At 37.4% G+C, this 26000-nt stretch overlaps 1 protein-coding gene and 1 long non-coding RNA gene across 3 annotated transcripts in view; one reads left to right on the top strand and one right to left on the bottom strand.

Annotated features, from left to right (window-relative positions):
- The window catches only part of mybpc2b (myosin binding protein Cb), a 43064-nt gene extending 30922 nt beyond the window's left edge, over positions 1-12142 (bottom strand). The window contains exons 1-2 of one of the 2 annotated variants that reach the window (XM_051682864.1): positions 12080-12142; positions 109-126 (exon numbers count right to left, since the gene is read on the bottom strand). In XM_051682864.1, coding sequence (XP_051538824.1) covers positions 109-126; positions 12080-12098 — 37 coding nt within the window. In that variant the 5' untranslated portion in view covers positions 12099-12142. The remainder of the gene's footprint in view (positions 1-108; positions 127-12079) is intronic. The other variant, XM_051682865.1, reaches the window with a different exon arrangement.
- Positions 12143-15053: 2911 nt separating this feature from the next.
- On the top strand, positions 15054-17558 carry LOC127432073 (uncharacterized). The gene is made up of 3 exons (XR_007895681.1): positions 15054-15282; positions 16877-17024; positions 17314-17558. It is a non-coding gene; the product is annotated as an uncharacterized LOC127432073 (long non-coding RNA).
- Positions 17559-26000: the final 8442 nt, after the last annotated feature.

Below are 26000 nucleotides of genomic sequence, written 5' to 3'. Positions count from 1 at the left end.
GAACAACAATAAACTAAAGAAAAACTAAAACACTATGCTTAACTTTACAATTGCATTACTTAAATGCCTTTTAATTATGAAACAATGCAAGCTAAAGATGTCACTTACCGTCTGCTGGCTTTACTTCTGTGAAAAGAAATGAGAAAAAGTGAAAGTTTACATTCGGATGTGAGTTTTTAAGCCCATTAAATAAAAGTGTAATATAACCTGTATTTGTACATCTGCTACATTTCGTTTTCCTAGTAAATAATTTCTGCGCCACTAGTATAATGACTGTTTCCTTATCTGGCTTAACTTACAGTTGTAGTATATACTATACCAGGATGATCTCATCAACATTACGTGACCGTGGAAACATTTTTGTAAAACAAAAATTACTTGCTTCATTACACATTTCGCTGCAGTTTCCCTGTGAAATGTCCAGCGGGGGGCGCCAAAAGGGAGTGAAATAGTGTCGTTATCGGATGAGGTTTTTAAGGTGAATATTAAATGCAGGTTTTAATGAGTAAATCGTACCTCCCTAACCAGGGCCGGATTAAGACTCCTGAGTGCACCTGGGCATGACGAGCGTCTGTGATTGGTCCATCCTTTTCAGCGCTGAGAAAAGGAACATGTACCACGTGACAGCGCCAACTACACGTTGTTTCACCTATAAAATCTTACAGCGTTTTATATCTCATTGGAGACATTTTTACACTGGATAGTCATTTTTCTTTTTTATAATTCTAATAATTGCAAGGATTATTATACCTGTGAATATAAATCCGCCTTAAAAATCCGAATTAAAAATCTCCATCTATTAACAAACAACTGTTATTGGCCCATCCTTTCCAGCGCTGACAAACGGAACATGTACCATGTGACAGCGCCATCTACGCTCTGTTTTGGTAGCGGTCTGGACCTCTGGATAATAACTTATACCTGACTAATGATACAGAAAAAATTTAATAATCATTCAATTATAAACGGACCTTAGGGGCCTGGGTAGATCAGCAAATAAACACGCTAACCACCACACCTGGAGTCGCAAGTTTGAATCCAGGGCGTGCTGAGTGACTCCAATCAGGCTTCCTAAGCAACCAATTGGCCCGGTTGCTAGGGTGGGTAGAGTCACGTTTGGTTAACCTCCTTGTGGTCGCTATAATGTGGTTCTCGCTCTCGGTGTGGCATGTGGTGAGTTCCCCGCGGTAATGTGCTCAACAAGCCACGTGATTAGATGCGCGGATTGACGGTGTCAGACGTGGAGGCAACTGAGATTCGTCCTCCACCACCCGGATTGAGGCGAGTCACTATGCCACCACGTGGACCTAGAGCGCATTGGGAATTGGACATGTCAAATTGGGGAGAAAAGGGGAGAAAAATCCCCCCCAAAAACGGACCTTAACGAACGATTTTAAAAACGAACGATTTTACAAATGCCGTCACGTGGTGCCCACCTGGACGTGGTGCCCCTGGGCACGTGCCCAATTGCCCATATGGTTAGGTTAGGCACAGGGCCGGATTAACTATATGGGCAATTGGACAAAACAGACATCCTTACCCTAAACCAACACCTAGTCGATAGTGTGGAAAAACGTAATTTCGTGTCACTTCTATACTTTCGTCTCACGTGCTAGCCTCGGTCTGCCAAGTCCAAAGTCAAACAGTCTATCAGGTGAGCTTCCGCACAATCTAATTAAATTGGGATAAGTCTGTAAATGTAGGGCGGTCTGTAAAACAAGTGTTAAAATGTATTGTTTTTCAAATGATGCGTTAAAGTAAAAGTGTTTCGATATCAGAACATAGCAGTGTGTGAGTAATAGCGATAAGTAAGTGTTTATAAAGTCCTAATTAGCCATTGTACTCCTGATTTGTGTGAAAGTGAATAAAACGCACAGTTGTTGTAGCACCTCTAGTGTTCATTTCACCAGGAAATTGTGTCAATGTAGAACGCGGCATGTAAAAGTCATTTTGCGAAAATCTCGTTATAGGAACGTTTATTCTATAAGACTAGGTTGGTATATACTTATAATTGACTCTGTATACCAAGCTGTAATACGTGACGATGAATGTGACTGACAACCACAGTGTTTTATGTATTATCCTGTTGACATAAGCTGCCCTGATGTCATATTAGTAGCAGATGATATATATATTTCAAACCTTTGAGTTGTAAGCGGATCTGTAAGGGGAATCTTTAGACAGTCCGCCACATGGAAGCTAGAAAAACCAATAATTTAACACCCCTTCTCCAGGAAAATATAGGCAGAACATCCTGGCCTCACAGATTTATAGTTAACATGAAATCAGACCCTATCCACTTTTTTACTGGTTTTATTTTTTTACTGGTTGCACATTTCGTTAATTTGATGCAACTTGATGTAAGTTCAAGGTGTTAAAACTATGCTGCAAATTCAAAAACAGATTTGGTATTTCCAGTCTAATGGGAAAATATCTAAGGTCATGTGGTCTGAAATAGCAGCATACCTCACGTCTACCCCACCTCGTTTTTCGGAGGGCATGCTGTTGCTATGGCGCTTGTTGAAAGGCCACAGTAACTCATAACTTCTCTAATGCCACGCCAAGAAGTTAATGATGTGCCACACCGATATCAAATGGCAAGCATCTTACGATCAGGCCCTGCACAGTCAGATAATAACTATGACAAATTACAGACCTCAAGTATAATGACCCATAACCACAGATATGCAACATTTTACAGTATATTAGGTTAACCGAGGGGATGTGCCACATTGGATGTTGTTTTTATATATTTATGTTTCTTCTTTATGTGACCTTAGACTGATTTTAGATAAACCGAAGTCTTAGGCATCACGGAGAAGTGTCTAAGTTTAGCAAGTTTAGGCAGACTTTCAGACAACGATCCCTACCTGCTCGATTTTTCTTCCTAAAAAAAGGGAAGTAGGACGGAATAGTACTCTGCTGCTTCCTTTTGAAGGATGCTGTTACTTTTGTAGATCTATATATATCCATGAACCCTCAACCTATGATGTAATATATCTGTCCTCTGCCTCTTTTTCAAGCGCTATATCACATTTCAAACCACACATACAACTACTATAGCAAACTGATAGACAAATCACTCCTTAAATGCTCACAGAACTTTAATGTAACACCTTTAGATTGTAATAGAAATCATACGAAGGACAAAACAACACAGCTTGCCCCAAAAACAAAAGCAAAAAAAGTTCAGGGCCCTATAAATTCTAACGACAACACTTTAACCTTCATAAGTGGTATTACTTTACTATTAAAGTAAAATTTCACCCTTTCCACACTCCTATGATTTTCTTTCTCCTGTGAAACACAAAAGGAGGTGTGATGCAGAATGTCCAAGCTTTCCATACAAGGTTTTGTAAAAGATGCGGATTATACTGTCAAGCTCCGCAAATAAATAAAAAAAAAACACTATAAAAGTGTCTGTAACACATCAATGGAAAGGAGGAGGTGAGAACCGGCTTGATAATATAAATAATAGTTTAATTATAAACTGAACCAAAAAGACGAACACACACAGGTGTCGGACAGCTGGACAGCAATTAGGGCCCGGGTGTGCAGAATTACGACCCGGCCCCACCCTCCGCCCTGCCACATTCCTCCCCCATTCTCTCAGGCCGGGGAGCACCCGGCATGACGTACATCCCCCCCCTTCCCTGGGGGGGGCGTGCCTTGCGCCCCGTCTGACGGCAGGTCATCCCCGTCTACCTGGATCAGGGGAGGGTACAAGGGGAGGGAAACAAAAAAAAGGTGGCACCTACACGCCGTAACAGTGATCGTGCCAAATTAACAAAACATTTAAAAAGAGACGGAAAAGGCCAACACGGAGCGGCAGTGGGAGAGAGAGAGGAGAGAGAGAGAAAACAATTATAATTTATTTGCCGGTTCTCCGATACGCCGTAGTCCAGTCCTCGGCCACTCCACCCTCTAGTGGACGACAGCCGCGCCTCCCTGGGTGGATTGGAGGCAGTCCTCCGGCCCCTGGCGGATGGAACACCCCGCCGCGATTTTGGTGGATGGCAGGGGTCTCCCCCGCCCCTGGCAGCGGTAACCACTCCAGGCGGTTGGTTGGGAGCCCCTCCTCCCCTCATGGTCGGTGGCTGTTCCTCCGCTTCCAGGCGGCCGGGCTTCTCTGTCCTCCGGCGGATGGCCGCGGCTGCTCCTTTGGGGTGGATGGTAGTGGCGAGAACTCTACTATGGCGCATCCCTCCTCCTTCCCGGATTTCGGCACCAGTGTAACACATCAATGGAAATGAGGAGGCAAGAACCGGCTTGACAATATAAATAATATTTAATGAGAAACTGAACCAAAAAGACGAACACACACAGGTGTCGGACAGCTGTCCGTAACTCTCTCTCTGCCGCACTGCTGTCTCCAGTCGGCCCTTAACCCTCTTGGGCTAATCAGCCCAATTAGGGGCCGGGTGTGCGGAATTACGACCCAGCCCCGCCCTCCGCCCGGCCACAATGTCATAAATGTAGTCCAAATACAACTCATGTGCGATATTCTAAGTCCTCTACATTCATTCGATAGTTGGTGAAGAAAAGATTGAAATTTATATTAGAAGTCGACCGATAGTGGATTTTGCCGATACCGATAAATAAGGTGGTGGAAAAGGCCGATAACTGATTAATCATCTGATTTTTTTAATCGATTTATAAAATTATCAAAGATTACTTAGTTCAAAATTCCAATAATAACCAGAAAAATTAAGATTTGGTGCATAAAGTTGAAATTAACTGTAAACAAGCCCGAAATACACCGGGGCATTTTATTTAAAAAATGATAGACTTTGCTCCATTACAATGCTCCATATGCAAGTATTTAAATTAAGATTTTTATAGCCTATATATTCACCAGAAGAGTTTTGTTTATATAGTGTATAATGAGGTATATGAGGTATATTGTTGAGGAAAAAAAGAATCTAACTATCTGCATAGAAATTTGCCGATAACCAATAGTTCCAAAACAGCAACTATCGGCACCGATTAATCGGTAAAATCAATATATCGGTATACCTCTAATTTAAATAATTATTCACTGGCAATCTTGAACTCTATAGCTCTCAAATCTCATTTACACTTGTGTTGATTTAAAAAATTGTGCCTTTTGTGTCAGGTTTAACGTCATTGACACCAAACGCCATTGGTTCTCATGCTGCATTTCAAAGATACATTTTTGGATGAACTATTTTTTTTTTTTTTATGTATTATTTTTATATCATAATTTTCAAAGTGTCATAATTGACTTGCATATACTGATAAGCCATTTTACTTAGGATCACTCAGTATCTGTTGGTCCATTTGACAATATAAATATCATCAAATATCAGCTGCCCAGATAGTAGTAACACAGAACTACCGTTAATGCAGTGTTTATAGTTTGTCTACTGAGTATAAACGCCTCACTTTTTTCTCATGATTCACATTAGACGAATGAGAGATGTGTGCTAGAGATGATAGTAGATACTACACAGTGGATTTAGCACATTAGTAAAGTAAGCTCCCTGTCTTAACACAATTCCACACATACACAATCATACACACACACACACACACACACACGGTCTAGTAAACAAAACTGCAGCTGCCAGTGATAAGTTGTTAGAGCTCATCATTTAGGTAAGTCGTTCAGATCGCAATATAAAAAATTTAAATTAAAATTAATTTCTGGCTACACTTTTCAAAACATATCCTCAATACAGTAGCAGTTCTTGTTGTTTTTTGTCCTTAAAACAAATACTGTAGTGTCAACCAAAGTGGGAAGTGTTTGTTTTTTTTTTTCCTGCATTTTAAACATTGATAAGCCTATTTATTTTGCCATCCTGACAATGCACAATATATACAGTATATATATATATATATATATATATATATATATATATATATATATATATATACTCGTGAGTGCACTCTGAAGGAAATGTACCTTATTTGGCTGCAGTGGGTCCTGAGGTGTCGTGATCGTCGTCACCATCGCTTTAGTTGAGCCATGATATGCCATAGTGACATTTATATTGCATTTAACGACGTCAACTCTGATTTTGGTTGAACTTTACCACAAACTGTTTTCACAACATTCCCGTGAATGTGTATGAAGCATGGCTACAGACCAGTGTAACACGCCTGTTGGACGTATGTCAGAAGGTGAAAGTGCTGCAAAACTCGAGAGCTTGTAGATTTGAAACTGAGAACTTGTACAAGAAATATTTGTACACGTAAGTTGGAACACATAATGTAAGTAAAAGTTTCCTTTTGGCTTGTTCTGTGTATTTTGTGTCCAAAGACGAGATCCACTCACTCCATTTTCATTTCATGTCTCTTTTAATATACTTTCTGTCAGTTACAGTCAGTTGGTGATCAAAAAGTGCAAAGTGCAACTTCTCTCTCATTAATATGCAATGTGCTAATGCAACCGTAGACATTAAACAAATATATACAGTATATATATATAATTATTTGCATTTAATATAGTTTTTCCTTGCTGTCGGCAACTCTATCAGAATAGACCTGCAGCCCATTTTGGGTTGCGACTGCACCAGTTGCTGTAAGTTTACTCTGAATAAAAGTCTATCTTTTATATTTAAATGCTTAAAGTGTTATTGGGGGCCTGGGTAGCTCAGTGGTAAAAGATGCTGGCTACCACCCCTGGAGTTCGCTAGCTCGCTAGTTCGAATCCCAGGGCGTGCTGAGTGACTTCAGCCAGGTCTCCTAAGCAACCAAATTGGCCCAGTTGCTAGGGAGGGTAGAGTCACGTGGGGTAACCTCCTCATGGTTACCATAATGTGGTTCGTTCTCGGTGGGGCACGTGGTGAGTTGTGCGTGGATGCCGCGGTGGATGGCGTGAAGCCTCCACACGCGCTATGTCTCCGTGGCAATGCACTCAACAAGCCACGTGATAAGATGCGCGGGTTGATGGTCCCAGATGTGGAGGCAACTGGGATTCATCCTCCGCCACCCAGATTGAGGCGAGTCACTACGCCACCACAAGGACTTAAAAGTGCATTCCAAATTGGGTGAAAAAAAAAAAGTGCACTATTTGTATGGGGAGGAGTTACCTGGCCGTGATGCACTGTTTACTATTCGGCTGGTCATGTGATCGCAACATGTCGCCCCCATGAGGTGACCCACTCCATGTAGAATTTTTTTTATTTAGCTACTGATATGACTTGATACTACAATTCATTTCTTAGTGTGCAAAACTTTTTTAATGAGGAACAAATTCCTCAGTGCACTTTTAAATAGAAGACGGATATACTGGCTGACTTTGCATTTTGTTGGTGGTAATAATCACTACTTAATCACCTCTTCAGTGTGCACTTTCACACTCATAAAGATTGTGAAACTGAAGTGGTAATTATGAGCTTATGATGGTATTTTTAGAACTGAGCTCTCCCTCTGGGGTTCTGTCCCACTACCATATCAGACAACAGCATCTGGAAAATCCCTTATATGAGCGTGTGGGTGAGTAAATCAAACTGTGACATGCTGCTGATCAGATTTACTGCTGTTGGAATATGTTCATTGAAAAGGTAAGATGAGGTTACAGAGGTTAGAAAGAGAAATGGTAACGAAAAGGTGCAGAGAAAGAAATGATTTGCCATGGGAAAGATGACATTTGATAATCCATTGCTACACACTTAGAATGCTCTCTTAACATTTGTCTATTCTTGTGTATCGCTATTTAGTAGTATAACGATAAAGTACTAAAATATAGTATGAGGATAGTTACAGGCTGGATGGTGGTATAAGTGTAGAAAGGTCAGAGGTCGATCATGGGTTATTTATAACTTACTGTGCAATGTCTGTGCGCAGAGAGACCCAACAGATTCAAAAACTAAAAATGCTTTTTTAGCTCTGGTATACTATCTTAGACTGTCATGTGGCCATTGGCATGGATTTAGTTGAGGTCATTAGGGTTACTGTTTTACTAGTATCCCAGAACTGTTATTTGGATCCCAGAAAGGCTTTATCCACTAGGTACAAATTAAATATAGCAGTTAAAATGTCGACCCATGTGTTTTTTTTTTAGTTCCTTATCGTCTTTAATTAGATGCTGACTTTTCCCAATTTGCAAATCAAAGTTGACTTTGATTTCATCATTGTTATTACTGATCTGTTTCATATGACACATGTGAAGGCGGCATTATCGGTGTTCAGGGACAGAATGCTTTGTAAGCTGTCGTTGAGTGTGGAAATGTGTTAATACACAGAGATAACACGTTCATCTAATGCTGGACATCTCCCATTCTCACACTATCAGGCGGTTTCTCATCTTACAAACTCAGTGAGGATTACCAGAGGGTTTTTCAGGATGGTTAAACAACTAGACTGCTACGACAGGATGAAGACATATATTTCACAACCATATTTAACCTGCAAACCACTGTTTGTGTGACAGAACATAAGGTTTAACGAGCTCCACTACGGGTTTGGTGAACTGTTAATGTATAGTTTACCCATCATATTTACATTATTTACATACTCATTTTCATAGAAGGGATATTATGTGACTGTATGGATGCCAGACATCGTCACGGAATAAAAAAAATAACAATAAACAACAATAAAATTGTGTGATATAGTCGCAACTGCGTGGTATACTAAATTGCGAATTTATATCGTAATTAGGAGAAAAAGTCACAATTAAGAGATAAAGTTGCAATTGTGAGAAATAAAGCCAAAATTGTGTGATATAAACTGTGTGTAGCAACTGCGTGATTTAAACTTGCACTTGTGAGATATAAAGTTTGTAAAACTTCGCGATTGCAACTTTATTTCTCGCAGTTGCGACGTTATATCTTGTAATGAAGACATTATATCTCACAATTTTTACGTTATTTCTTGCAATTGCAACTTTATATCTCGCAATTCTGATAATTCTGAGATATAGTCGCAATTGCGTGGTATACTAAATTGAGAATTTATATCGTAATTATGAGAAAGAGTTGCAATTGCGTGATTAAACTCACAACTGTGAGGTATAAAGTTTGTAAAACCTCACAATTGCAACTTTATTTCTCGCAGTTGCGACATTATATCTTGTAATAAAGACTTTATATCTCACAATTTTTACTTTAGTTCTTGCAATTGCAACTTTATTTCTCACAATTCTGAGATATAGTCGCAATTGCACGGTATACTAAATTGCAAATTTATATCATAATTAGGAGAAAAAGTCACAATTATGAGATAAAGTTGCAATTGCGAGAAATAAAGTCAAAATTGTGATGTTAAATAGACTTAATTTCTCACAATTGTAACTATCTTGCAATTTCGACTTTATATCTCGCAATTCTGACTTAATTCCTCACAATTACAAAAGATAGTCGCAATTGCGTGACATACTTATGAGCAATTATGAGATATAAAGTCATAATTTCAAGGTTTGACAGACTAAATTTCTAATTCTGTAATTGTGACTCTCACAGTTTTGACTTTATATCTTACAATTTCATGTTGCAACTGACTATATCTCGCAGTTCTCACTATTTCTCTCAATTGCAATATAATTACGAGAAATAGTCACAATTGCGAGAAATAAAGCCAAAATTGTGTGATATAAACTGTGCGTAGCAACTGCGTGATTTAAACTTGCACTTGTGAGATATAAAGTTTGTAAAACTTCGCGATTGCAACTTTATTTCTTGCAATTGCAACTTTATATCTCGCAATTCTGATAATTCTGAGATATAGTCGCAATTGTGTGATATATTAAATTGCTAATTTATATTGTAATTATGAGAAATATAGTCGCAATTATGAGATATAAATTCGTAACTGCGAGAAATATATAAAAAATTGCGACATTTAATAGACTTAATTTCTCACAATTCCGACTATCTCACAATTTCGACTTTGTACCTCACAATTTCGTGCCGCAATTGTGACTTTATTTCTTGCAACTGCAATATAATTACGAGAAATAAAGTCTCAATTGCGAGAAATAAATAAAAAAATTGCAAGGTTTTTTTAGAATATTTCTCACAATTTTGAATCAGAATTGTGAAATATAAAGCAAGAATTAACTTTTTTATTTTCTTATTATGTGAAGGCATCATATGACTGTGACTGTCTGCCTGTCTGTCTGTCTGTCTGTCTGTCTATCAATATCTGTCTATCTGTCTATCTATCACTCTTTTGTTTCTATCTATCTATCTGTCGGTCTGTCTGTCTGTCTGTCTGTCTATCTATCTATTTATCTCTGCCTGTCTGTCTGTCTGTCTATCTATCTATCCACCTGTCTGTCTATCTATCTATCTATCTATCTATCTATCTATCTATCTATCTGTCTGTCTGTCTATCTATCGCTCTTTCATTTCTATCTATCTGTCTGTCTGTCTATCTATCTATCTGTCTAATCTGTCTGTCTTTCTATCACTCTTTCATTTCTATCTGTCTGTCTATCTGTCTGCCTGTCTGTATGTCTCTCATTCTATCTATCTATATCTGCCTGTCTGTCTGTCTGTCTATCTATCTATCTATATCTGTCTGTCTGTCTCTCTATCGCTCTTTTTCGTTTCTATCTATCTATCTATCTATCTATCTATCTATCTATCTATCTATATCTGTCTGTCTGTCTATCTATCTGTCTTTCTATCTATCACTCTTTCATTTCTATCTGTCTATCTATCTGTCTGTCTGTCTGTATGTCTCTCATTCTATCTATCTATCTATCTATCTATCTATATCTGTCTGTCTGTCTATCTATCGCTCTTTCGTTTCTATCTATTTATCTATCTATCTATCTATCTATCTCTCTGTCTATCTCTGTCTGTCTGTCTATCTATCTATCTCTCTGTCTATCTCTGTCTGTCTGTCTATCTATCTATCTGTCTAATCTGTCTGTCTTTCTAACACTCTTTCATTTTATCTGTCTATCTATCTGTCTGTCTGTCTGTATGTCTCTCATTTTATCTATCTATCTATCTATCTATCTACCTATCTATATCTGCCTGTCTGTCTGTCTATTTATCTATCTATATCTGTCTGTCTGTCTATCTATCACTCTTTCGTTTCTATCTATCTATCTATCTCTGTCTGTCTGTCTATCTATCTATCTATCTATCTATCTGTCTATCTATCTCTGTCTGTCTGTGTGTCTATCTATCACTCTTTCATTTCTATCTGTCTGTCTGTCTGTCTGCACTGCCACATCTGCTCCACTCTTTCCCTTCACACTGTCCATGAATGTCCACCTTCTCTTTTTTCATCTTTTTGCATTACTTCTAATATTTAATTGAGATGTGACCACGAGCACTGTCAAATATTTTTAGTGGCCCCAAAAATATTTGACACTCAAGGCACACTTAAAAATGAGTGATTCTGCATTAGATAGCAAAATATTGAACCCAAGGGTCATTTATTTGAAAGACAGCACAAGTACTCTTTTCAAGTAAAACAGTTCTCTAAAAGATTAGTTTAAAATTAAGACATAAAGTGATGAGAGGAACTGACTTCATCCACTAAAAATCACTGCGACACCAGTTGATTCAAAGTCATTCAGCAAAAATGGATTATAAAAGTGAAGCTAGTTCTGAGAGAAGCTCGAGCAGCATTTCAGCACCGATGACATATACTTTGATGTTTTGTTATCTAATGCTGTTCTGAATAATCGGATATCGGTTTTGGCACACATATTTTGTAATGGTGCATGCATGGAAATGCAGTGCAATCTAAAAGAAGTGGAAGAGAGGAAAATGCATGCCCATTTGGTATATAGCTACTAAACACAAAATATCCGCACTGACAACAGGGATCCAACATTTCTTTTAACCGTATCAACCAAACAGTTCAAAACCAGAAAAACTCTGAATTCATTTTTTATGTTCCGTGGCTGATTCTGAACACTACCTGAAAACATAAGAAATGAATAAATAGACAATAATATGTCTGTAATGCAGAAATCCTGTAGTGGCCTAATAAGTCAACAAATTCTTTTGAGCTTCGGCTAACATTATGCATTTTCTTGTCTTTTTGTATAGTCTTTATTCTGTTATCTCTAATACTGTTGCTACTTAGAAATAAGAAAAGATACTTTAGAAAGAAATCAATAAATGTTGATGAAATGAGATAATGGTACCTTCTGTGGGCTCAGGCATGTTGGTGGCTGCTTCTTGCTAGTCGTCTTGCGACTGACAGCTTGTGTCACTTTTTTCCTTTTTATTTCACACACCCTCTGATATTCAAAGCGTTCTGAGAACTCAAATTACCCACCAAGCAAGGAGAGAGAGGGAAGGAGGGACACAGACCTGGGGGAGAATGGGAGAAGGACTGATACTTGAAACCTCACTTGGATTCTTTAACTCTAAGAAGAATGTTTGGAGAGATAGAGACAGCGAGTGTTTACTGACAGAGGTTTTAAAGTCCTGTTATGTAACAGTCAGTTTTACACCAGCTAAATAGAATACCATGATTCCATTCTTTCAACACCATTTTGCACAAAAACACACACAGAGACAAAGCAAGCATTACATCAATATCGTCTTCTATTTGTATCTATCTACCTTTGTTATTTCACATGAGCACGCTTACTTTAGATGTACATTTTTCTGCGCTGTTTTTGTGGGGAAAGAGGCAGAATTCTGAGAGTACTACACAATTATTAGCAGCTGACTGAAAGCACAATCAAATCAGCCAAAATGTTCAATTCACAGACGGGCATTGTTTGGGAGACGTGTACAGATTTGTGATTGCCATTCAAATTATGTTGAACAGAGCTTTCTGATGTGTATATGCACATTATTATGAATATGAACATTCATTTTCATATGCAAACATTCTCTAATTAGTGTACACACTAAAGCAGTACATTCATGCCTGTTGTTTTTGAATACTGTGTACATTTCGAAACAACTTTACTATATTGGAAAACAGTCACATTTCAGAAAAGTGCATGCACAATTTGTAATACAACAGAGTCCGCAAAGCATTCATCTTGATTACTCTTAACACAGTAGTGCTAGATTGTAATTTATATACTGTAAAATCAAATTAGCTGGCCATCAATTTTTTAAGGCAATCAGTTTGTATTATTTTAAGTAATGTTAACTAGTTACAAGTAAACTTAACTCATCTGTGATTAAAGTATCATTGTTTTCACTTATAGCATGTCTTATACAGTATAAGGGAAATTATGACTGGAATCTCAGTTAGACATATGGCACATTTGAATCTCCTCAGTACTTCTTAGTGCACATAAATCTGCACTTTTTCTCCCCAATTTGGAATGCCCAATTCCCAATGCGCTCTAAGTCCTCGTGGTGGCGTAGTGACTTGCCTCAATCAGGGTGGCGGAGGACGAATCTCAGTTGCCTCTGCGTCTGAGACCATCAATCTGCTTATCTTACCACGTGGCTTGTTGAGCGCGTTACCATGGAGACCTAGTGCGTGTGGAGGCTTCACGCTATTCTCCAGGACGTCCACGCACCACGTGACACACCGAGAGTGAGAACCACATTATAGCGACCATGAAGAGGTTAACCCAATGTGACTCTACCCACCCTAGCAACCGGGCCACTTGTTTGCTTAGGAAGCCTGACTGGAGTCACTCAGCACTCCCTGGATTCAAACTTGCGACTCCAGGTGTGATAGTCAGTGTCTTTACTTGCTGTGCTACCCAGGCCCCCAATCTGCATTTTTGTAAAGTACAACTGAGTAAACATGAAAGGCTCAAATTTAACAGGCTCCAAGTTTGCCAGAGGTAACACTAATCACCCTCATGGTGATTTCACACAAATCGCAACTATCAACCAGCTACAACAAAGCTGCAACAATAGTCATAAGAATTAAAACTATAAATAACAATTATAATTTTTTGATCAAACATACATTAATAATTCAAGCACAAGAGCTTATGGGTATTCAACACAGCCACAATTTTGTACTTGAACATTTTGAGTTAGTAATACTCGAAGCAAAGTTTAAACAATATATATATTTGAGTTATGATCCAAAGGTGTGACATTTTAAGTACTGTTTAATTAGGACCACTTAAACAATTTTATTAATGACAACTTTAGGGTTTAGAGAGTACTGGTAACTTAATTAAAAAATTAAGCTCAAGTAAACAATTTTTTTACAATTTGAGATAACTACTGGTATTTACAGTTTAATATAATTGTTGTATATTATATCAAATTAGCATTAACCTCTAGTCACATAATTAATGACTCCTGACAGGTGGATTTGATTGACAGGGAAGAGTGGTTGAAGAGGAGGGGTATGGTTATTCTGTCCGGCTCCATCACGTCCTGCTGACCAAGCACAACCTGTAAAAACAATGCATTTGCAAAAAAGGGTTTGCAGTTAAAAGAAGTCAATTGCAGTTTATTATTGCACTTATTTCCCTTGGAAGGACTTGAGAATCTTGCTGGCTTTAGGGTATTTCAGATCCTAAAGAACTGATCGTTAACATTACTATTTTGGCTTCATTTCCCTAATCCCCTGCGAGTTTGATACTCATATTCCCAGGCACATGCTGATATTATTAATAGAGTTCTCATCTAATGATATATCTGGTGTCTATCTCGGGGGTCACTGTGGTCTACCCCTAGACTGCAGAGCAATCTTAACAATTTCTATAACAAAGTCTCCGTCTCACACTGCTAATTAACAGCTTGTGGTTTGGTTCGGTTCTCTAAGCCTATATACTATGCAGATTTAATGTAAATTCAGTTGTTGAATTTTTCGGGAGTGAATTTGGTTGTAGAGTGTGGTTGTCACTCCTGTTAATAACTAAACAAATGGGATTAAGCACTAAAAGGGGGAAACTCGTATTTAGCTGCAGTGTGGACATGGCTATTTTTAATTTATCAATGACCATAAATCATGATGTAAGTAAAGGTCAATTCCATTTGAATACTTTTCTTTAAAATGTTCAAAGGTTCTTTACTGCCCTTAATGGCTATATTTAGAACCATAAATTCCTAAAGAACCCTTTTGTGCTGAAATAATTATAATAATCTTTTATAATTGTATTTATTTATCACATGTTATACATTTGCACATATACAGTAAAATTCTTTTTTTTCCACATATCCCAGCTAAGCTGGGGTCAGAGTGCAGGGTCAGCCATGTTACAGCACCCCTGGAGCAGATAGGATCAAGGGCCTTGCTCAAGGGCCCAACAGTGGCATTTTGGCAGTGCTGGGGCTTGAACCCCCAACCTTCTGATCAGTAATCCTGAGCCTTAACCACTGAGCCACAGTTCTTTATGTAGGGCATTAGGGGTTCTTTGGAGTCCTGGCACCTCAACCGACAGCAACACCGAATGTGTCACCACAGGTAAACTTGATATATATATTTTAAATATGTCGCTGAAACATTTCAACCATTAGCAGTTTTAGCAGGAACGTTTTCAGGGACAAAACAAATCCCATCAGCTCAGTTAAATGGGAGTCAGCATTTGCTTATTTTTCTTTCGCTTCACTCGCAGTTTTTGAAAGTGAAACTGTGGCGAATTTAAAGTGTACAGTTTATCGTAAATGTGTTGTTTGGGAGCCAAATATTTTTAAGAGGTTGGCCAAATTTGAAGTCATGATTTAAACCACTTTTGATCTTGCTATGGCTGTAACTGTTCATGTTGGGGAGATCCAAGGGCGTAGCAGCCACAGGGACACAGGGCACACTTCCCACGCACTCTTTGAAAAACACGATTCGGTCCCACGCAGTTTTCCAAGCTAAACACATACCGAGTCCAAATGGTGGATTTGTATACAGTATTCTTTGCATTTTATTACTTTGGGCTGATTCAGCGACCGTCCAGCCAATCACAGGTGAGTTTCATGAGCTGAAACAACCCTTATGTAATAGACCGTCAGTCAGACAGTATAATCAACACATCTCCGTTCATTTCTACAAAGCTGCTTTCAACAATGCTCATTTATCGGCATTGATATTAATCGAAATGAATAATCTAGAGATGAGGAACACACAAACTAGAGTTATTTATCGACATATCGTTCTTGATTGGCAGCATTACATGAAATGCACTGCAGAAAAAAACAAAGGACAATCCTTCTTTTAAGCACACATTGTAAGTGGAGTTTATATCAGCACATAAATCTTCATTAAGTTATGATTTTTACATTATGTTTGTGAGGTAATAGTTTGATCTGTTGTTTTTGCCAATTTAAGCAGATTACTAGATCTGTGTTAAATATGTAAAGCTATTTTTAATATCAGCTCCTGTTTTTTACCTTTGGTGTGCAGTCGACAAACTGTAAGAAAAAGATCGATCTGCTGTGAACACTTATGCATTTTACTGAAGTGAATAGATACTATAGACACACTTTTGTAGACATGAAAACGTACAGACGTTATTGAAACTCATTATAATTATTATAAGACTATTATTGTTGTCTTTTCATAAAGTCATGCTCATCAGCTCACAAACTGTAGGGAAATGATAGATTTGCTTTGTTCTTATAATGCTTGAAACCTCTACTAAAGTCTCTTTGTAGGTCTGTAGACATACACATTTTAAAGGATACAAATTTTCTTTTGACTGTTGATTCAGTGACTCATTTCACACAAGACACTCATTTGTCACCACCTTCTGGCATCACCAGAAATGGTCACTGAATAATTAAATGGATCTGAATGAACTTTGGTGACCGTAGTCAAAACACTCAAACTAATTGGATACATTTAAATCCCACAATGCACAAGCACATATAGAATTTTGGAATGTTTCAATTATTTACTTGGGTTTATGCATAAACATTTTGCCCAGTCACAAAATAAATAAATACATAAAATAAAAATAAACTATCACACCTTATTTCACTTTTTCTTTTTCACATTGTGAAGGGCTCACTTACATTGTCCACATATACTGAAACATTGACTCTGAACCTAATGGTGTATTTCTATTCAGACAGATGCTGTTGGACCCCACAATTACCTGCAGAGAGGGGCTGCCACTCAAATACACCAAAATACACAGTGATGGATGGTGAAGACATCATAGAGGATTGTGCACTTATTTTAGTGAAGGCTTCAGTTTAGTTTAGCCTTTGTAGCAGGTATTACTTCTAATCTGTTTAACTTCACTCAAAATCCCTATATTCATCTGCTACAAACTGATTTATATGTGTGGAAAAGAAAAGGAGGAAATTATTTTGTGGAAGAAAATATAAATGTTACGTTTAAAAAATAAACGTTTATATAAGTTTTATGCGCGTCGCAGTTGTGACGTCATTGGCGCGCTGCCGCTCTCCCGCTTTAGTCCGCGTGAGGTTTGAGTGGAGAGAGCAGGAACAGGCAAATTGTCATTGCAACATTCACCAACTGCATGTTTTCCATCTTACACAGGCTCCTCCAATAAAGACCCATGAACTAGCAGTTGGACTCCATCCTTTGTTGGTTGGACACAACAACACAGAGAGGTAGCCGTGACGATGGTGGCCCGAGACCGGTTACACCTTCATCACATCTATTCTGTGTTTCCATGGGACTTTGCTCTTCCATAAAAGATTTGTTGTCAGTATGGAAGAAAAATACTCTCTAAATAACAGATAAAAGAATGTACAAGTTTCTGTCCCAGCCTAAATGTATGGAGCAATGTAGGGGTCTGCTATTTCATTTGCATATGCATTTATTGACTCTTTCACTTTATGTATTTTTTGATGTATTCATTAATGTGATTTATGCTTTTTGAATTATTTAATCACAGTAATTTATTAATGTATTCAACTAACGATTGCTGTAAAAGCATTGTTATTTTTTCTACAATTTTTCATTTACAGTGGTATTAAAATTATTTGCCCCCTTCCTTATTTCTTCTATTTTTCGTGTATTTTTTCATACAAAATTATTTTAGATCTTCAAACGAGATGTATCATAAAACAAAGGCAACCTGAGTAAACACAAAATACAGTTTTCAAATATATATATATATTTTAATGAAGCAAAAAAAGTAATCCAACACCTCTATCATCCATGTGAAAAACTAACTGACCCCTTAAACTTAATATAAGCAACAACTGCAACCAAACGCTTCTGATAACTGGAGATCAGTCTTTCACAACGCTGTGGGGGAATTTTGTCTCACTGCTTTAGTTCAGGAGGGTTTTCGAGCATGAACTGCCCATTTAAGGCCACAGCATCTCAAACGGGTTCAAGTCAGGACTTTGACTAGGCCACTCGAAAACTTAAATTTAGCTTCTTTTGAGCCATTCAGAGGTGGATTTACTCTTATGCTTTGGATCATTGTCTTGCTGCATAATCCAGTTGCACTTAAGCTTCAACGCTCAGACTGATGATCAGACGTTCTCCTTTAGGATTTTCTGGTAAAGAGCAGAATTCATGTTTCCCTCAATTATTGCAAGTCGCCCTGAAGCAGCAAAGCATCCCCACACATCACACTACCACCACCATGCTTGACCGTAGGTATGATGTTCATTTTGTGGAATTCTGTGTTTGATTTATGCCAGATTTAACGGGACCCGTCTTCCAAACAGTTCAACTTTTGACTCATCAGTCCGCAGAACATTCTTCCAAAAGGTTTGAAGAACATCAAGGTGTGTTTTGGCAAAATTCAGATGAGCCTTAATGTTCTTCTGGGTTAGCAGTGGTTTTTGCCTCGCCACTCTTTTTACCAGTGTCTTTCTGATAGTGGAGTCATGAACAGTGACCTTTATTGATGTTAGAGAGGCCTGCAGTTCCTTGGATGTTGTCCTTGGCTTTTTTGTGACTTCCTGGATGAGTCGTTGCTGTGCTCTTGGAGGAATTTTGGAAGGTCGGCCACTTCTGGGAAGGTTCACTACTGTGCCAAGTTTTCTCCATTTGGAGATAATGGCTCTCACTGTGGTTCTTTGGAGTCCCAGAGCCTTTGAAATAGTTTTGTAACCCGGAGGACTTCCAGTTGTGCGAGACGTTAGATGGCAGCATAGAACTAACGCTCCCGGTCTTTGAGTGTAAAAGCCCTAACACTCTAAGGAATTTTGAATACAAATAACGGGACGAGATTTGAAAATGAGTGGGGCAAAACCTAAAAAGGGAATAACGAATCAAAAAGCAAATGAGGAGTGAAAACCATGGCGGCGAAACTCTGCGAGCACTCAGTAAGGACATCTCTGATCTAAGGACGGAGCTGAGAAAAGAGTTTGGTGAATTCAAGGAAGAAGTTAGGAAGGACATTAAAACAGAAATTAACAAGTTGAAGAGTGACATAAAGCAGAAGTTGCAAGATATGGCCAACGATATTCAATCACATGACACAAGGCTAAATGAGACAGTAGGCCGAATCACTGAACTTGAGGCTGCAAACCTTGAATTGAATACTCTGTGCCCTGAAAGAACAAAAGATGACCCAGAGCAAGATTACAGATCTCAAAGGCCATTCACGGCAAAATAATATCTGAATTTTTAGCATTAAAGGAGCGGAGGGAGCATCCATGTTCAAATTTATCAATGCTCTTCTGAAAATGGAGCTCTCGCTGGATGACAATTTAGACCTACAGATACAGAGAGCACACAGGTCTCTGGGGCCTAGACCTCAAAATAACGCCACTTCAATATCGGTCATAGTCAACTTTCTTCAGTACAGTACTACAGAACTGATCTTGTGGGCGGCATAGGCGAAAGAAACGTGATATGATGGCAAACTCATCTTCTTCGCACACGACAACCCAGTGGAGGTAAATGCAAAGCTTAAGGAATACAAAAAAGTTAACTTTAAAAATTCTCAAAGAGAACAAAATTTGATTCCAGACACCCTACCATGCCAAGATGTGCATCCACTGGGAAACAGGTCTTCAGCTATATAACAGTGCAGCCAAAGCAGCGGAGGACATGAACATATTAGACAATATTCATATTAGAATATTTAGATAATTTGATCGTACAGATTTTCCCATTTCCCACAGCGTTTGATCAACAACATTGTTAGCCTCATGGTCAATTATTCTGCATTTTCTCTAATAGGAAAATTGCATAAACTATGCCAAAATATGCCTATAGAGTGCAACAGCCTGGTTCTGGAAGTAAAAATCCCATTCATTTATCCCATAGACAAATTGATTTTCAACGATAACTTAGAAACCATTAAAGACAGACCAACCGTGAGCAAGTCAGTCTGTCGACCATCTTTGGAATACTCTCGGGAGGCTATTTCCAGTCATGCCAGTGCAGCTCCTATCAACTTGAATGGGAAAAGACCAAAATCTCTAAAACGGTTGGTCAAGATTACAATCAAAGAACATATTTCAAATCAGCACTAAAATCTGACAATTCTGGTATCATGAATTGTGCTTCTTTACCTCCTATTACGCTAAAAAACTAAATATTCCTGGCTCATGTAGCTAATGCGCATGCGTGTTCTAGAGTTGATTGACAGATGATGTCTGTATCTACAACTGTAAGGCGGGACTTCCTTTCTACATCCATTGGCCATTGGGCGCTAGAGTTTCTTGGTTGAGCGTTCCAATTTCTCCCATTCATTTAAATAGAAGTGTCCCATCTCTGCTAAATAGTCTCTGGTATACATCACATTCAACCTAACTCTTAGGTAATTATGGCAACCAGGTAAGACAATATTTCCAGTCAACATTAAATGGAAAGACAGCCTTAATTTTTATACTGGTCTTATAAACTAACAAGAATATACATTCAATGTATTATAAAAAGGACTATAAATGGAGCTATTTTTTATGTAGTCTGAAAATTCTGATGAGTTTCGCAGATTGTATCTGTAAGAAGGTGGAAGGTCAGAAGAAGGCGCTACAGAAGTTGATCAAGATCCTGTGGTATCACCCTGAGAAAGAAGCACAATCCAAAGGTTGAAACTTTACACATAGTAGTAGTAAAGAATAATAGAATAGCAACATAGCACATTAATTTAAACCAGACACCAACTGACCTCGTGGCACAAGGTAGCGTTTCTGAATTCGGATCAGAAGACTGTGTGTTCAAATCTTGTTAGGGTCAAAACTTTATTCAAAATAATGTAAACACGTAGGTTATACAGTATGTGTGATGCCCAAAAGTAGGCCTACAATAATTGTAGATAAGTATATCAATTTTATCTTGTAAGCAAGCAAAAATAAATAGGCAAATAAATAAAAAGATACCAGCTTATCCTGCTCTTTTAAGACTGGGTGATCAGGTTAAGCAGAGTTTCATTACATGGCTGGTCACTTAATCGTGTGTCGCCACGTTCTAGGATATTCATCAAGATGCACAGACAACAAAGTATTGGGCCTTTAAATGGATTGTGTGGTGGTATTTTGCTACTCTTTAGCTTATACCCTATAGTTCCTGCAACAGTACAAGTCTACCACTAGGGCCCAGCATGCATCAGTCAGTTGACAGTTAAGTGAGTGTGTTTACATGCACGATCAATCTTACATTATTATGAGTAATAACAAAGTCTTTCTAGCAAGTCAGTCCACTGACGGCCATCTTTGGGATGCTCTCGGGAGGTTATTTCCAGTCATGCCAGTGTAGCTCCTATCTACTTGAATGGGAAAAGACCGAAATCTCCAAAACAGTTGGTCAAGATTACGATCAAAGAACATATTTCAAATCAGCAATAAATTCTGACAGTACTGGAATCATAAATGGTGCTTCTTTACCTTAGATTACGCTAAAACATAAAATGTTCATGTCGCTATTATAGCTAATGTGCATGCTCGTTCTAGAGTTGATTGACAGGCGATGTCTGTATCTAAAAGGTGATTGGCTCTTTTAACTGTAAGGCGGGACTACATCCGTTGGGCGTTCCAATTTCTCCCATTCATTTCAATATAAGTGGCCTGTCTCTGCTAAATAATCTCTGGTAATAAGCTGACATGTGAAAGGTCATATAAACGCCTTAAATACTGTTCTTTTGTAGCCCCCAAAAGTATTTGTACCTGTAAAAAAGTCTAAATGTTATTGTAAAAAAGCAAGTGTCATTTATTTTAAAGAAACACACTTTTCAGGTTTTACACTAAAATGCTTTTATGGGCAAATGTCAGAATCGATCTCATTTGCAAAGTATATTCTAGAATTTAATGTTTGTTTGTTTTTTACTTATCATTGATGAAATTTGATGAAAAACAGTGATTTCCAGGTCTGAAAAAGTCATGGAAATTTATAAAATATTAAAAGATAAAATAAAAAAAAAAAAAAAAAAAAAAAAATATATATATATATATATATATATATATATATATATATATATATATATATATATATATATATATATATATATATATAAAGTGTGAATATACATTTTTATTTTATTATTATTATTTTAGTCTGCTCTAAAAATATCTCAGCTAGGTTTTGCTCCTGTGTAAAGTAAAACTGTCAATAAATAGGTCAAAATGGTCCACAAATCAGTCTGAATGATTCAGAGGATTTTAAAGAGGGTGGGAACCCTGCTGTAATTTAATTAGGAAAACTTGGAACTAACTTGGTGTAAATTGCAAGAAATGCACCATTGCACCATTGAACCCCTCATATGTTTACCTGTCTGCTTCTATGAGTGATCAGTCATTGAATTTTTGGCTCGGGTGACTGAGTGGCAGCATCCAGGTGGCATTCTTTTGGGGCTAAATGCACCAGCCAATTAACTGTCATTGAGATGAACAGGAATGCTTATGGATAGCTCTTTCCAGGTGTAGGTCAGTGTTGGAACTTCCTGTAGGTGGTTGGAGGAGCGAGGGTGAAAAATAATCGAGATTGGTGATGTAAGCCAAAAAAAAAAAAATTGATTCAGAGGCGGAGTAACTTTTTGGGTCAATGATGTGATGCTTTTTTTTTTTTGTCCAGCTCTATTAAATTATTCAAATATACATCACAAATGCAATTCACACAAAACCATTACTTGAATACTGCTCTTCTATGATGAACATTTTTTCTATTTTTTTCTGGGGTTTAAAGTCAAAATGCCATTTAAACATTAAAGCTAAAATTCTTAAAAAAAAAAAAAAAAGAAATGTGGGTGCAGTATAATCATTTATTATTATTTATTAAAAATGTAAGCTGTGAAACTAATTTGTTTTAAAACATGATTAATATATATATAAAAAGTTTGTCAATCAAATCAAAGTCAGATGGTACCCTCAAGACTGTGTGTGAAGTAAAAAATAAAAGTATCATTATTTTGTCATATAATTAAATATCAATATTTGGACATTTTTATGGAAAGACACATTTTGTTCAGGTCATATGGTGTAACCCTGAGAAAACTTCTTGATATTCTTGACCTAAAAAAATAATGATATTTGTATAACATATTTTGTACCTTGAAAAATACATTTGAAAATGTTTTTGAAATTAATTTTATAGTTGGAAATATTTTAATACCTTTTACTTGATGGTAACACCACATCACATTAAATATATATATATATTATTTTTTATTTATTTTTTGTAGAAAATGCTATAAATGTGTGAAACCGACATGGACACAAAGATAAACAAAACAAGTGTTTTAAACTAGATTTTTAAAATAATTTTTATCAACTTTGACAACCTTATTTGTTAATGACTATTACATTTTAATAAAAGATTATGGTGACAATCATGTTTATTTCTTTGGGATAACATGCACTGACAAATCATTCAACATAATATCACAAAGGTGTGTTAAGGAAGTAAATAGGGTCATTTTTGATTTAGTGTCGACTTTAAACTCACAAAAAAATTTAAAATAAAATAAAATACAAATAACAATAGAGAGATGCATGGTTGGGTCAATTGCATTGTGCAAACGGATGCCCTTAATTTTGTTGAAACTAATTGTTGAATTATTTAGTTCTGCATGCAGTTATTCAAAGTATTGGTTATAAGCCCGTATGAGCATGCTGAGCATCTGTGTTCAGAACACTACAGTGGGTAATTCCTCAGAGAACACAACACTGTGTTTATATGGCACACTGATTGTATCGCTGACATCATGTGAGAGTACTGCACACAGCAGGTGATGCCCATGTCCTTGGCACTCTCACACATGCTGTCCAGTCGGCACCTGATTTCAAAGGCAGGTGTGGTTTTATTACACACCAAAAACAAACACATTCGCCATGTGCTACCTTTTGACCTTATTTAGAATGGTGTCACTAAGTCCTGTTGCTTCTAACACCCCATCTACACTTTTAGCAAGTGTCCCGTCACTGGCAGTGTTCATGAGGTGTACTGAAAATATTTTGGTTACCTTGTAAAACTGTGTTAACCAGGTCATGCCACATCATTTGAACTAGGTTAAGGTCAGGAATTAGCCATTTCTGAAGCATGTAGGCTACATATCTGATACAACCACATATCGATATACATCGAAATGTTCTCTGATGATATTGTACCAATAATTTAGATCCCTGTATCGGTATTTTTATTGATTTATCTGACCTGTTAACGTTTTCATTTAGTGCATATAATTATATAAAAAAATATGGTGCTAAAGAAATGCGCACAATTAATTATGTCTATAGACCCGTACGTAAATTTAGTTAAAAAGTCAGAATTCTGCCTTCAAGTGGACCTGGGAACCTCCTGAGGTGGGCGTTCGTTATTACAAAATATCACGCATTCAAGAGGGAAACAAAATACGGAAGAAGTGAAACTTAAACAAATGCACAATAAACGACAGCCAAAGCTCCTTTTAACTGGTGAATTAGCATAACTGAATACACCTGCATCACTTTTACGTGACCTATATGATTTATTAATGCATGATATCTAACAAAGTATTAATTAACTTGCTTAAACCGTGACGGGTGAGTCATTAGTTGACTGTCATATATAACAAATACTATTGAAATTTACAAAACTATTGCTTTGCATCATCTTCCATGTCGGTGCTCCCCTTTTGCGTTATTTCCAATTCTACAGTACTTGAAAGGCACATTAAGTACACGTAACTTCATATTTTTACGAGCCGCGTCATGACGGGGCAGTCAGCGCGCCTCAACAAACCTCACAAACAGTGCAGTTACAGAATGAGAGCCAGGACTTGTTGACGAGGCTGGACGAAGAGCAACAAAATGCTGGGGTCTCGAGACTCGATTTTCATAGTTTCAACTTTTAAAAACCAATGAGGCGCTCTAAAAGCGTCCATCCGATGCATACGTACACAAACGGTAAATATAATTTCCAATAAGTTTCAAAATGGACTGCTGTCGACTGTAGGATTATATTCAATGATATGGGAACATCTTAAGTGATTGTCTTAAGTGCAAAAAATCTAAATAATAAACAATAGTTTGAAATGAGCGCACATCACCTGTTATCACAGTAAAACCAATTAATGCCATTCACTTACAGCTTAGATAAGAGTCCGATATCAATTTGAATGAACCCATTTGAGATTTCTAGTTAACAAGCTTTTTTGGTGTGGTTATTTCAAAGTTGGAGTGCCTATAACTCCAGAAGTATTAAAGATATCTTAAAATCCTTTTAGATTCTGGTTCAGAACAAACTTCACTATTTGTATCTTCATTTTTAAGGCCAAATCAGTCCCAGAGATATGGGGCTCTCAGTGTGGATCCATCTGATTTTTTTGTTTTATTTGACCCGCTTTCAAAGGTTGAAAACCAAAGGTGGGTCACATGGTATGAAACTAGAATCAATTGTCCAACAAAAAGGTCTAAAGTACAAATAATATTGAAACGAGAAATATACCTTTATTTATTCACGTAAAAACAATAATGTCAAAATCTCGATTTTCAAGAGTCTGAAATTTGGTATGTATCATCTAGAGATGATCCGGACTTAAAATTAATTTAATCGTTTATGTGCATATACGTTGTTGTTGTTGTTGTTTTTGCTGAACGGAGAAAAAACACTTTGATGCAAATCAGCCCAACTGATGTGTGAAGTGTGAACTGTCCAAATGAAGATGATGAGTTTTGGACTGGTATATTGTTGGGCTGTAGGTGGAAAGATGCCACAATAATAGCCAGAACAAGGGTGGTGAAACGCAATTTGAAATTAGGCTACTAGGTCAGTCGGTCACTCTTACACACATTCATACACAGTAAATACCACTCAACGCTTTCTGTGCCCTTGATGGC

The sequence above is a fragment of the Myxocyprinus asiaticus genome, chromosome 41, assembly GCF_019703515.2.
Source record: "Myxocyprinus asiaticus isolate MX2 ecotype Aquarium Trade chromosome 41, UBuf_Myxa_2, whole genome shotgun sequence".
Lineage (NCBI taxonomy): Eukaryota > Metazoa > Chordata > Actinopteri > Cypriniformes > Catostomidae > Myxocyprinus > Myxocyprinus asiaticus.
This window is presented reverse-complemented; position numbering and strand designations above follow the sequence as displayed.